Source organism: Saccoglossus kowalevskii, chromosome 6 (assembly GCF_978046115.1).
Source record: "Saccoglossus kowalevskii chromosome 6, keSacKowa6.1, whole genome shotgun sequence".
In the NCBI taxonomy this organism is placed as follows: domain Eukaryota; kingdom Metazoa; phylum Hemichordata; class Enteropneusta; family Harrimaniidae; genus Saccoglossus; species Saccoglossus kowalevskii.
Window position 1 is genome coordinate 40,024,479 of NC_140646.1, and position 15,247 is coordinate 40,039,725.

Below are 15,247 nucleotides of genomic sequence, written 5' to 3' on the forward strand. Positions count from 1 at the left end.
GCTATTTTTTTCCTATATTTCCCTAACAATAAATACCACAAGCAATGTCATAAAATGGAATGAACCGAAGCTCTAAGCATGTCGGGAATAATCTAAAATGGCTGCTTCCACGGTAAGTTACGTTCTTTTTTAACTTGTACGTTAAACATGTGCGATGGTGTTGGTAGGTGACGCTGTGTTCCAGTTTTACCTCGCTGTTCAACCACTCTGATTCGGTCATGATAATGAAAAAAATTGTACGGTAAAGTAGTGTCGATGTTCAGTAAAGAAAGTTTCCTGTTTCAAAGTGTAAACATATCACGCGTTAATGTTGCTGACTACTAGTAATTGTAGCCATGAAAACAATACTGTCAGTTAGTTGCTGCACGATAGTCCGTTGTGTAATCGATGCAAGTACACAGAACTAGTCACGATGTTGATGCAGTAATATCTTCCGTCCGTGCTCGACGTGTGTCACTGCGCCCTCACCGACAATTTATATACAGCAGACAACTTTCCCTCAAGTAGAGAGACTAAGGTGCAAGAATACTTCTGCATTGTCCTGCATTTATTTCTGAGACTTTGATCAGTACATCTAGAATATCACACATGCAAATTTACGTTACACCCAAAACAATATGCGCGCACATCTGAAACACTGTAAAGTGGTCTAAAGTTTGGGGTGTGATGCTATCTGTTTTGACAAAGCAGTAATTTTGCACCCCAGTCTAACTACTTCTGGGGAAGTAGTCTATGCCTGGCGAGTAAGTGCAGCCAGGTGGTTTTTTGATTTACTAAATATGAACTGCTGAATTTAAGTAATTAGTTCACACGCCAGTTGAATGGAATTCAAGATGGTGGTATGCATGATTTGTGTGTGGCCGCTGATCAATATGTCCTGAAACACTACTCAAAATTGAATTATTGGACATTACATACCTCCTAGCTTAGTTGTGTTTAGCACATGCCCAAAGCAGAATTCTAAAGGCAATGTGATTTGGTTCTTGAGTTACCCTAAATTAAAAAGGCTTTTGAATTAAGTTTATTCAACAACTGCAACTTTAATCACATTGAATGTGAATGATTTAACACCTATTTATATTTACAATGTTTTTAGGTCAACGATGTTCAGTGATTATTTCTCAACAAAACATGTTCATTGATTGCACATCTTGTTTCTAATTGTATTTTTTACCTAATGTACAAAATGTACCTGGGCAAAGCATGTGTAATTAGGTACTTGGTATTAATATTTCCTGTATTAACTCTGTTTGATATATTAATTAGTCTGAAGTGATCAATGATCTTCCTGAGTCACTGTCGCTTTTACAAAGGTTAACTGAACAGGTGAGTTTGGCTATCGAATATTTACTGTTGTGAAAACTCACTCAGATAAAAACACATTAAAACAGTATGATTGCAACAAATTGTGTGTGGGTTGTTACTTCCATGACATTGAATACTGCAAGTAAAACCATCAAATCACACATACTTTTGGGTTATACTGCCCTCTTGTGTTTCTTTTGTGAAGAACTCTTGTTTTTTGTGTTTTTGGGAAGAGGGCATGACTGGAGGTGTGATTGTTTTCAAAAGCAGATGTGTTTTATGCAAAACTGATTGGTGGGAGGAGTGCAGTTTGTTAGAAGAAGATTTTCTAAATAGAATATAAATTCTTGATTTTGTCTATTGGATTTTGTCTATTGTTAGACATATATTTTTATATGCTTTCGTTTCCCAATTATTCCAACTGTAGGTTTCCAATGTGACTAAACATGTGCAGAATCTACTACACAAAGTACAGGATGGTGAGATATCAACAAATAAAGGTGTCAGTTTTCTGGAAGTCAAATATCAGCTTTTACTCAGGTGTGCACCTTTGTTCATATTCAAACGTTTTATTCAAAGTCATGGTTATGAGATCTTTCTACATGTGTAAAACTATGACTGCTAAACTGGAATACGTATTTTATTTGGAATACAATTTTGTTGCAAAATCACATTTTTATTGTGATATACAAAATGTATGTGTGTAATTTACTAGTCCTCCTGAGATGAAGTACCAAACAAAGTTTCATGTTATGGGTTCTGTTTGTGCATGGTTATGCTTTGACTGATTGGTACAAAGGTAATATATAACAGTATTATGCATCTGTCACCATAACTCCATAAGTTACAGCGTGCCGTAATATTGTAGTATTTTACAGGGTATTTTCATCCTACCATATTAGGAAATGTGAATTCCAAATATGGAATGATTCTGTGCGTAAGTGTCCTCTAATAATCAAAACAAGCGACAGCCATCAGAGTTTGACCTGACTCCACAAAAAGAAGTTTGCTGCGTGTCGGTCGATACTCCAGCTGTACTGTACTGTCGTGCATACTTCGAGGTATTGTCGAAATAACCTCATAGTATACAAATACATATTTTGTTTTGAATTCTTGTCAATTCAACATACATGTACTGGTGGCCATTTGCATCAAATTGTTCTTTCAATAAAATTTAATTGCAATCTTTCGCTCTTTTGCTTCCTTAAATTTCAATTGCCAAATACTAACTAGGATTATGTTATTACAGGGACATATTTTCAATGATTTGTCATATTATTGATGGAATATGTCAATTGCCAAATACTAACTAGGATTGTTATTACAGGGACATATTTTCAATGATTTGTCATATTATTGATGGAATATGTCAATTGCCAAATACTAACTAGGATTGTTATTACAGGGACATATTTTCAATGATTTGTCATATTATTAATGGAATATGTCAATTGCATATGCTCTAGGTCTTTCACTCTTAATTTTGATTTTACTCTTTCAGCTACCTTGTTAACTTAACTCACACTATGTGGAAAAAAACTGGTGGAAAATCATTAAAGAATGACCCTGATATTGACAGGCTTGTGGAAATCAGGACAGTGCTGGAAAAGATGCGACCCATTGATGACAAATTACATTACCAAATAGATAAGTTGGTAAAAACTGCCACAACTGGAAATGTCAATGAAAACGACCCATTGAGATTTAAACCAAACCCTGACAATTTATCAAGTAAGGTAGGTATTTTTTTTTTTTTTGATTGATTGATTTATTTCACCAGAAAATTATGTATACAATTATTGAGATATATAAAGGGGAACATTAATATACAAGGTAATATGTACACAATTTGAATAATTCTTGTGTGGACCATGAAAATAGTTCAGCAGAACTAGTCTAGTTCACGGCCCTATCATTTAAAATAAATAACTAGTATAAAAAGAAAATGGTATGGTAACATAAATGAGTAAGTACTTAATCAGAAAAATACAAGTTAAAACAAATAGCAGTAAGTGGTATGCATCATTTGGACGACAGGATGCTCACTGTGGTAAGAGCAAGTTTTTCAGTGCTGTTTTAAATTGGTTTCTATTTCGTAAATCTTTTACTTGGACAGTAAGGGAATTCCAATATTTGACCGCTGAATATGTGAAGTTATGTTGGGAAAGTAATAAATTCATTTTCGCGACTGACAAGTTTCCACTGGAAATGGCTGTTGTTGGGGTAACGATGGGAATGCTGATCAATATAATGACAGATATCATGGCCAAAGCGATTATTCATGCATGCATTCACACCTTACTATCCCAACTTCAGGGTGAACGGGCAACTCTACCAAAAAAACAATGAAAATATGCCACTGATGTTATGGATGTTGTGTGTTGTCATGGTGATGAAATATGGAAACTTTCATTTCAGTTTGATGATGAGAGTGAAAATGAAGAGGACAGGAAAAAACAGAAAGTTCAAAAATATGTTCCTCCCAAGTTAGTTGCCATGCCTTATGGTGAGTATCTGTACAAAACATGATTAGAGCCGCAAGGATCAAATATTTATTAACAAAATGAACATTTGATAAGTGCAAACAAGTGTTATAAATCGGTAGCTCTGAAGATTACAGTGTCTTGATCCGTTGGGTTGGTACCAACTGTTACTAACTTTTATGGAAAGCATCCCAGGGATTGCCACTTGAATCTTGAATGTAACTTACCTGATACTATTGTTATTATACAGATGAGGAAGATACAGTAATTGACCAACAACAAAAGAAAGAAGAGAAAGCCAAAAAGAGAGCTCTTAATAGTCAATTTATGAGAGAACTTCGAGGTAACATAGCACAATCACTCCACCCACCCCTATATTGAGTAGATCACTGTTTGGTGATTGGTGTGATTTAGTTTGCACACTAGTATACGCAGTCAGCTAGTTAGCTTTGTGTGGTGTAATGTGGAATATCTCTATACCATTACCACACTTAAAACAAACCATTTTGTACATAAATTAGTCTGATACATGCAGCAATCAAACATCACATTTCTTGTAAACTGAATCATTAAAAAAGTTACTGTAAAAGGATTAATTATTCACTAGGTTTTAATTTTGATTATTTCGCTGACTGGAAAATGCGCTGAATTAAAACCCAGTGAATATGTAAAATTTGGCATAGACCACATTATCTAAATGATAAAACCGTGAATTTAAAACCCACTGAATATGCCTGAAATGGTAAATCAGTGAAATTTAAACCCAGTGAAAATTAGTCATTTTACAGTATTTATTTTTACCTTAGAAATACTTTTGTAATTCATGTAAGCTGCACTACTACAGCAAATATTGTCTTGAAACTATTATTTTTTTTTTCCAATCAAAGTTTTTATGATGATCTAATTCAATATGACAATGACCAAGTTGCTATGCAAATAATTCGTCTTGAGATACATACTATTCACCTATATATCTCATTATTAGTTTTATTGACGTTTGGTATATATCGGGTATGTGACTTTCTCTCCAATGTAAATAATATTTTATTTTTTCTACTACAGAGGAATATTTAGACATACCTGAAGAGATTAAGGTGAGTTTATAACATGCTTGAATAAACCATATTCCGCTTATTGCAAGATCTTGTGCGGTCAAGCTTTACGTCCTTAGCAACCAGTTTCGATCACGTGACTTTCCCCTAGAGACAATGACAGTGCCAATGTTCACTCCTTGTATTTCGTTCACACAATATTGACTGTACAAAGGCGCTACAATGGGAGTTAACTGGTGCTTTTACGATAAATGCAAGAGTGATTCTCAATTTCATCTAAAGTATTACCTGAATGATGTGTTTTTACATGTTTCACGAAACCAAAAACACAACCTGAGAAATGTGATCTGTGGATCAGTGCCTGTTCCCATGCCGATGACTTTGAAAGACACTGTATCACGCAAGAAACTTACCGTACTCGACTTTAACACCCAGTCTCCTCAATGATTTTTTGGGGTGGGTGCGTCCCCGAGCACCCACTCCCCTCGGGAAAATTGTGCAAATGACAATTCTAATTCACCATGCAACAGTTTGAGGAGGATGTTACGTCTTTGAGAAAAATTAAATTTCAAAATTAATTAAACAGATATGGTCACAAAAAATGCACATTATATTAAATATTACCGTAAAATCTGTTTTAGAACTTAAGAAGCCGCATCCCAAATAGAAGTCGCACCTATTCTTTTTGAATATCTGAGAACCAAAAATTCATCATTTCTCATATGTGTAGATGCTCTAATAGAAGCCGCATCCCCTCTGTTGCATTGTACCATTTTAATAGAAGCCGCGGTTTCTAATACAGTTTTTACAGTAATTACGTACCACCCAAATTTACAAGGTTAAAAATGTCAGAGACTGTTGGAACACAGTCAAAGTCAAAATCTTCATCATTGTCGAATGTTTTGGATCATACACAAACTCTTGATGAAAAGCGCTTTCCACCATAATGTATTCTTGCGCGATTTGACCTGCAACAACATCCCTTGACCTAATGCGTTATTCTGTTATTAACCAATCAGAATGCTGTGTTGTTCAGGCACAATTCTTCAGAGATTCTTGAAGACTTTCTGTTAACACAATGCGGAAGTAAAATATCGATGTCGAAGTATGATTTGTTGGAATTGATTTCGGCAAATAAACATCATGATTTTTTCAAAAACTGGTAACTATCAATTTTTGATAGGTAAACTGAATATGGTATCAAGTATTTACCGCATTTCACTTTTATTAACATGTCATTGTCGAAGCATAGTTTACGTTCAGTCATCATGGTCTACATATTCACAACATATTTATATGGTGTAGCATGTTAATTAAAATTAATTCCTATCAGTGTGGAGAACGTTATTTTATCATTATCAATAGCTGCATTATATAAAATAGTTATTATGTAAAATGTGATGTTTGCATAGTAATTACAGATAAGTCGTAATCACTAATCTCATTTGATTCTGAAGAAATTTATCTTTCTTGCACAGGAATTCACAGATTTCCGTAAAATGAAAGAAGATGTAGAGAGCAAACAGAGACAGCAGTAAGTTTGTATATTCTCTGCTGATTAAACTTTCTAACTCTGGTGAAAATCAGTCTATGATTCACTGTGTGGTAGGTTTCTTTTATAATTTACACAATGTTCAGCATACTTTAGGGTAAATATGTTTTGAAAGCTGTGACTAGTTTTGTTTAGGTTACACTCTAGTACTAAGATTATAACAACTGCCATAGGTTTGCATGTCACAGGAGGGATCTACGGTAAGTATAGACTTAGAAGGGATGCTCCAAACTTACTAAGAATAATCACATTGCAAATCCTTTCCCAGTAACCAAAGAGAAATGTCCATTATAGCTTCTTGGATAACCCATTTACAACAACAGCTCATCTTATCCTCTGTTCATATTTCCCTTGATAACAGTTTCTAGACACTTGCTACATGTATATCTGAAATGACATACCAAAATAGTAAATCTTTCAAATGGACAATGAACACAATGGTATTTTGTTGCTAGATGTAATTACGTAGGGTGCTTACTAGTACTTTGTGCTAGGCATTTGTGTTCACTTCATTTGTTCATACTAAGGTCAAGATAGGATGTTAAAAATGAATCAGATTTGGCTTGGACTAGTTATTTCTTAATCTGTACATAGTTTATACATGTTTTTCTTAGTATTAGCTAACTATAGCGTTCAGACTGCTTCCACTTATGTATTACCACTGAACACTTGCATTAGATTTAACTTCTGCTGCAAGACACAATAATTTACTGAAGCAAGATGACAGTAATTTTTTATGTCTCAGACATGCATGGACTGATTTTGTTGGAGCGTAGTGCAATGACATGGTATATTTAATTATGTCACGCTTCACAAGATAACAGTGTTAATGATCCATTACTGGTAACTGAGAACACCCAGGGGCTATGCAGCTGTTGTTGGTTAAAATTGGTTTTGTCTAATTCATAATAATGTTGTGATGTAAAAGCAAAGTATTTTGAAAATGAATTTGATTATTTTTGCATGGGATATACCCTACTGTATTTTACTAAGATGAAAGGGGAAAATGTACTGAACCAACCAAACCTGACCTGACCTGACCTAACCTAACCTAACGTGACATGTGGTACCCTGGTTAGCATGGCAACCCAGCATACGTAATCTGTGTCAGAAAAAAAATATTAGTCAATTCTGCTCACTTGATACATCCCTAATCAGAAGAATATTATTCAGTTGAGGGGACATAAGGCCTTGTGTTCAGTTTATGTAATGTTCCTGTTCTCAGTGCATGTGAAAAATCACAATAATCTTGTCATCATGAATAGCAGATAACAACAGCATTGCTAAAACCTTATTTCTTCTCTGTGTACAAATAAATTAAATAATAAAATAACTATAAATAAAACGCTTTTTCTTCTTGAATAGATCATTTTTTAATAATTTGTCACACTTTTAAAGTTTTAAACGTTTGTTTATTTCATGGTCAGATATGAAGAAGAACACTTTGTCCGTCTACCAGTTACTAAGCAACAAAAGGTAATGTCACCGCCATTATGAATTATAATGTTAGTAGGAAAACTATTAAAAAATATTATATCTTTTTATATTTTGAATCAAAATACCCACCAACTTTTGTGCTAAATGTAGCATAGATTTTTCCAAAGATAACTTAATACCTTCCAGAATACCCTACATGTACTGCTTTGTGTTATTGATGACATGGTTGCTTTATAGGCTGCCCAGAAACGTTCTCTGATGAAATCAAGCCTTGCTGATTTGACAAGTTTTGGTGAACTCAGTGCACTGACTGGGGCACATGATACAGATGGCAGCTCGAAGAAAAGGTATCTTAAAACACTGGAGTTTTATAAGATTTAATTTGATTGGCTGACATTTTATCGCACATGATTATGTATTTTGTCAAAACAACTTTCTGTAAAACATGTTGAAAAAGTGACATGCAATTTTAACGAATTGCAGGGAAAATTTTGTAATAACGAATTGTTGATTTAGTGAATCTCTCTTGTCATTGTTGATTTCCTGTTTTCACAATACTTGCTTGTCGCATGCCAATACAAATGCACAGTTATCACTTCCATAAAAACAAAGAAAAACTGTCAAGTGTAATTAGGAAGCGCCCCAGATTTTTATGTTCCGGATTACTGTATACAAATCCCCAGCGACATCTTGAATTAGCGAATCAGTTCTCTCGCTAAATTCGCTAAAAAGACATGCTCGCCAAAAAGACATGTTTTACAGTATATTACAATTTATATTACAATTAGCAACTCCAGCTAATTTGAATAAATATTTCATTACTTAAATACAAAAAGGTTTAATTTGAGTGTGCTCATTTTCAAGGTTGTGGTATAATTTAAAATTACAAAATATATATTAGAAACTCATGAAAGAAAAGCTGATTTTGTAAATTAAATTTTGTAATTAAATTATACACAAATTATCCCTGTTATAATCGAAATAATGATTGTTACTGTGTGATCACTTTATACTACATATCAGCAGGACAATTAGAATTAGTGATTAAAAGGGTTCTGCTATCCAGTTTAGGCTTTTATTTATCTATTTATAAACTTCAAAATCCTGCAGTATTTGAGATTATATTCTGATGTACAATATTTATATTTTTTCACAGGAAAAAAAGGTCATCGAAGGTGAGTGTAAAAGTAATTGATTATTCAGATTATCAGATTTACACAACATTAAATAATAAAATAAAATGTTTGAATAAATCTTGTGATTCATATATCAGATATTTATTTATTCTGTACATCATTTTATATGATGTTATATTTTATCTACCAGGGAAAGAAATTCAAAGGCAAGAAGAAAAAGAGATTCTGATTTATTTCTACATGTTTCTTTTGTACATCTCCCAGTACTATATGTAATAAATGACAATCTAATTTCATTACTAGTCATCATATTTGTTCACTCTTTGTTCACACATAGATCCTGCTAGTTGATGACGTTTCAGTGTTCTCCCCAGGCCTCTGAAGCGACACGGTACCGTGACGCTTTGTCACTCACCCATGATGCTTATTGCTTTTTTTTTTACAAGTGTCAGTCTTGCACATATTTAAAACAATAACATGTATTGATTGAAATACTAGATTAGCAATAATTTGTCCATTGCACGGAACGGCAACAATGTTACAAAGCAAACGTCGGGAAGATCTACTACAATTTGCTGCACTCCGATTTTTATCACTCAATCGCCGATGACATTAATTACGCCCCTCCCCCAAAAAATTATATTAAGTCGCATTGGAAAGAAAAGTAGCGTATAAATAATTCAACTGGAGACGAGATGGCGAAGAAAAAACAAACTCTGAACTCTGAAAATACCTCATTCACAGAGTGCCTCAGTACCCCGCCCTAAGGCGACATAATGCACGTTGTGACCAATGCATGATGGTTACAAGAGGGTTCTGTTCAAGGTAACAAAGATGGCGGCGCAGAGTGTATGTTTTTTTGCTATGTTTAAAAACAACATCTTGTTGGCGATTTGATGCAATGTCTAAGATGAACATCAATGAATCGTTTTAATTAGCAAAACATTTTTAATGTGTGTATTTTACACAAAAAAGTCAGATAGCGATTGCAATAGCAGCAGTGAATACTAATTAATCAATTGTAGATTGACTAATTTTCACAATACCAGTAACACAGTTATTGTATCGTAATATTTGTTAGAAAAACTGATTATTATGCAAATGATATGTATTGTTATGCAAATTGGCCATGATGTTTGAGATGAAGTCGTGGGAGAACACTGCTGACCTCAGTGATACCAACAAAATATCTACAGACTGCTTTACTATGTATTTTGGCATGAACTCTTAGGAAACACAGTACCATATTTGCTCCTTTAGTAGCACATTACCCTTGTACAAGTGTTATGTGAATTACAAAGATTGTTCTAATACTACTTTTTGGCTCATTGCTCTTGTTCTAATAGTCTGCTAATCTGGTTTTGTTCAGCATTTACTAGGAAAGTACTCTTTCTTTGTGCCAAACAGTACCTGTTTACTAGTTTCTTTGTTCTCAACAATACCCAATATCAACATTTACGAGGAGAGGTTGTTCTCACATGAAGAGCACTTTTTTTTCCAGCAGCATCACAAGCTGTGTGAATGGTCACTCTACTGTATTAGTTAAGCTGTTGATTTATGGTTGAATACAACATGTATTTTACTGTGATATGTACATAAATCTGGTAGTATTTCTACAGGTTATTGATCCATTGTACTTCTATACAAAATGATTATGTGACACATGTACACTGACAACACACAACCAGTGATGGGGCTGCAAAAAATCAGCTAAAACTCTCCAAATGTGTAGTAATTTGATTAAGAACTTAAAAAACCGACACTAACATGTAGTTGCGTTACAAATCAGTATAGTTGATGCTGTAGTTTAATTTTGCTGTTTAATTATTATTGAGTGTGTTATTGTCTAAAGCAGGGTTACAATGTAAATTTCCACAAAATATTTCTTTTTTAAAACATAAAAAAAAAAATCAGTATGCAAGCCAGTTTGGTGTTTATAACGCAGAGACTTTATGTCCCTTAATGCATGGTGGCAAATATTTACATTTTATTATAAGATCTTTTTTGGTGTTATTGTTGATTTTTCCCACAGAAAATATTGAGTAAAATAGTTATCTTGTGTCATATAAAAACACATAAGATAACATTTATTTGGCTACTACTATTACTGACATTTGATTAAGATACACTATATGGCTTGGTACAATGGTTATATCATTCAATATTAGCGAAGCAGTGGCTTAGTCCATGTGAACAAACAATATAACAGAATGTATGTAAGTTTAGCAAAAACATTTTAGAGAAAGTAACTCCTAAAACTAGTTAAAAAAACTATTAAACTCGTATAATAAACAAACGTAAACAATCAAGTGGATCTAGCAATGTAGATTATGTTACTTGTGACTCTCACAACCATCGTACTGGCAATCCAAGAATTTATTTTGTTTTGCCCAAATTATATTAGTTGAAGTTTACTAATGAGGTTTAAGTACTTGAAATACAAAAACATTCAATTAAACATATATTTAGCAACTATTGAAGTGAATAAATCTAATTAAATTTAATCAAATGATGGAATAAAATAAATGTATAATTATCATTGATTTATTCACTTGTGGTTTACATTTGCACAAAAGACTTAAATTAAAACACCACTAAAAATGTATTTTAGATAGGCCCAGTGTGTTATTAATTGACACTGGTATATGTGACCAATAGTGGTAAAGCATATTGCTTTGCTGTTGATGTAACCAATAGTGTTAAAGCATATTGCTTTGCTGTTGATGTAACCAATAGTGTTAAAGCATATTGCTTTGTTGTTGATATAACCAATAGTGTTAAAGCATATTGATTTGCTGTTGATGTAACCAATAGTGTTAAAGCATATTGCTTTGTTGTTGATATAACCAATAGTGTTAAAGCATATTGATTTGCTGTTGATGTAACCAATAGTGTTAAAGCATATTGCTTTGTTGTTGATATAACCAATAGTGTTAAAGCATATTGATTTGCTGTTGATGTAACCAATAGTGTTAAAGCATATTGCTTTGTTGTTGATATAACCAATAGTGTTAAAGCATATTGCTTTGCTGTTGATGTAACCAATAGTGTTAAAGCATATTGCTTTGTTGTTGATATAACCAATAGTGTTAAAGTATATTGATTTGCTGTTGATATAACCAATAGTGTTAAAGCATATTGCTTTGTTGTTGATATAACCAATAGTGTTAAAGCATATTGATTTGCTGTTGATGTAACCAATAGTGTTAAAGCATATTGCTTTGTTGTTGATATAACCAATAGTGTTAAAGCATATTGCTTTGCTGTTGATGTAACCAATAGTGGTAAAGCATATTGCTTTGCTGTTGATGTAACCAATAGTGTTAAAGCATATTGCTTTGCTGTTGATGTAACCAATAGTGTTAAAGCATATTGATTTGCTGTTGATGTAACCAATAGTGTTAAAGCATATTGCTTTGTTGTTGATATAACCAATAGTGTTAAAGCATATTGATTTGCTGTTGATATAACCAATAGTGTTAAAGCATATTGATTTGCTGTTGATATAACCAATAGTGTTAAAGCATATTGATTTGCTGTTGATGTAACCAATAGTGTTAAAGCATATTGCTTTGCTGTTGATATAACCAATAGTGTTAAAGCATATTACTTTGCTGTTGATATAACCAATAGTGTTAAAGCATATTGCTTTGCTGTTGATGTAACCAATAGTGTTAAAGCATATTGATTTGCTTTTAATATAACCAATAGTGTTAAAGCATATTGATTTGCTGTTAATATAACCAATAGTGTTAAAGCATATTGATTTGCTGTTGATGTAACCAATAGTGTTAAAGCATATTGATTTGCTGTTGATATAACCAATAGTGTTAAAGCATATTGCTTTGCTGTTGATGTAACAATAGTGTTAAAGCATATTGATTTGCTGTTGATGTAACCAATAGTGTTAAAGCATATTGCTTTGCTGTTGATATAACCAATAGTGTTAAAGCATATTGCTTTGCTGTTGATGTAACCAATAGTGTTAAAGCATATTGATTTGCTTTTAATATAACCAATAGTGTTAAAGCATATTGATTTGCTGTTGATATAACCAATAGTGTTAAAGCATATTGCTTTGCTGTTGATGTAACCAATAGTGTTAAAGCATATTGATTTGCTGTTGATGTAACCAATAGTGTTAAAGCATATTGCTTTGCTGTTGATATAACCAATAGTGTTAAAGCATATTGCTTTGCTGTTGATGTAACCAATAGTGTTAAAGCATATTGATTTGCTGTTAATGTAACCAATAGTGTTAAAGCATATTGATTTGCTGTTGATATAACCAATAGTGTTAAAGCATATTGCTTTGCTGTTGATGTAACCAATAGTGTTAAAGCATATTGATTTGCTGTTAATGTAACCAATAGTGTTAAAGCATATTGATTTGCTGTTGATATAACCAATAGTGTTAAAGCATATTGCTTTGCTGTTGATGTAACCAATAGTGTTAAAGCATATTGATTTGCTGTTAATGTAACCAATAGTGTTAAAGCATATTGATTTGCTGTTGATATAACCAATAGTGTTAAAGCATATTGCTTTGCTGTTGATGTAACCAATAGTGTTAAAGCATATTGATTTGCTGTTTATGTAACCAATAGTGTTAAAGCATATTGCTTTGCTGTTGATGTAACCAATAGTGTTAAAGCATATTGCTTTGCTGTTGATATAACCAATAGTGTTAAAGCATATTGCTTTGCTGTTGATGTGACCAATAGTGGTAAAGCATATTGATTTGCTGTTGATATAACCAATAGTGTTAAAGCATATTGCTTTGCTGTTGATGTGACCAATAGTGTTAAAGCATATTGATTTGCTGTTAATGTAACCAATAGTGTTAAAGCATATTGATTTGCTGTTGATATAACCAATAGTGTTAAAGCATATTATTTGCTGTTAATATAACCAATAGTGTTAAAGCATATTGATTTGCTGTTAATATAACCAATAGTGTTAAAGCATATTGCTTTGCTGTTGAAGTGGTAAAGCATATTGATTTGCTGTTGATATAACCAATAGTGTTAAAGCATATTGCTTTGCTGTTGATGTGACCAATAGTGTTAAAGCATATTGCTTTGCTGTTGATGTAACCAATAGTGTTAAAGCATATTGCTTTGCTGTTGATGTAACCAATAGTGTTAAAGCATATTGCTTTGCTGTTGATGTAACCAATAGTGGTAAAGCATATTGCTTTGCTGTTGATGTAACCAATAGTGTTAAAGCATATTGCTTTGCTGTTGATGTAACCAATAGTGGTAAAGCATATTGATTTGCTGTTAATGTAACCAATAGTGTTAAAGCATATTGATTTGCTGTTGATATAACCAATACTGTTAAAGCATATTGCTTTGCTGTTGATAAAACCAATAGTGTTAAAGCATATTGCTTTGCTGTTGATATAACCAATAGTGTTAAAGCATATTGCTTTGCTGTTGATGTAACCAATAGTGGTAAAGCATATTGATTTGCTGTTGATATAACCAATACTGTTAAAGCATATTGCGTTGCTGTTGATAAAACCAATAGTGTTAAAGCATATTGCTTTGCTGTTGATGTAACCAATAGTGGTAAAGCATATTGCTTTGCTGTTGATGTAACCAATAGTGTTAAAGCATATTGCTTTGCTGTTGATATAACCAATAATGTTAAAGCATATTGCTTTGCTGTTGATGTAACCAATAGTGTTAAAGCATATTGCTTTGCTGTTGATAAAACCAATAGTGTTAAAGCATATTGCTTTGCTGTTGATGTAACCAATAGTGGTAAAGCATATTGATTTGCTGTTGATATAACCAATACTGTTAAAGCATATTGCTTTGCTGTTGATGTAACCAATAGTGTTAAAGCATATTGCTTTGCTGTTGATATAAACAATAGTGTTAAAGCATATTGCTTTGCTGTTGATGTAACCAATAGTGGTAAAGCATATTGATTTGCTGTTGATATAACCAATAGTGTTAAAGCATATTGCTTTGCTGTTGATATAACCAATAGTGTTAAAGCATATTGCTTTGCTGTTGATATAACCAATAGTGTTAAAGCATATTGCTTTGCTGTTGATGTAACCAATAGTGGTAAAGCATATTGATTTGCTGTTGATATAACCAATACTGTTAAAGCATATTGCTTTGCTGTTGATGTAACCAATAGTGTTAAAGCATATTGCTTTGCTGTTGATGTAACCAATAGTGTTAAAGCATATTGCTTTGCTGTTGATGTAACCAATAGTGTTAAAGCATATTGCTTTGCTGTTGATGTAACCAATAGTGGTAAAGC

At 32.9% G+C, this 15,247-nt stretch overlaps 1 protein-coding gene across 1 annotated transcript; it reads left to right on the forward strand.

The window, feature by feature from the left end:
- The first annotated feature begins 74 nt into the window (after nucleotides 1–74).
- On the forward strand, nucleotides 75–9,261 carry LOC100378854 (neuroguidin-A-like). The gene is made up of 12 exons (XM_002731845.3): nucleotides 75–112; nucleotides 1,267–1,326; nucleotides 1,733–1,845; nucleotides 2,807–3,041; nucleotides 3,724–3,811; nucleotides 4,039–4,131; nucleotides 4,851–4,882; nucleotides 6,319–6,374; nucleotides 7,820–7,868; nucleotides 8,067–8,176; nucleotides 8,986–9,004; nucleotides 9,156–9,261. The coding sequence occupies exons 1-12, from the start codon at nucleotides 98–100 to the stop codon at nucleotides 9,192–9,194; spliced, it is 909 nt and encodes a 302-aa protein (XP_002731891.1). The 5' UTR covers nucleotides 75–97; the 3' UTR covers nucleotides 9,195–9,261.
- Nucleotides 9,262–15,247: the final 5,986 nt, after the last annotated feature.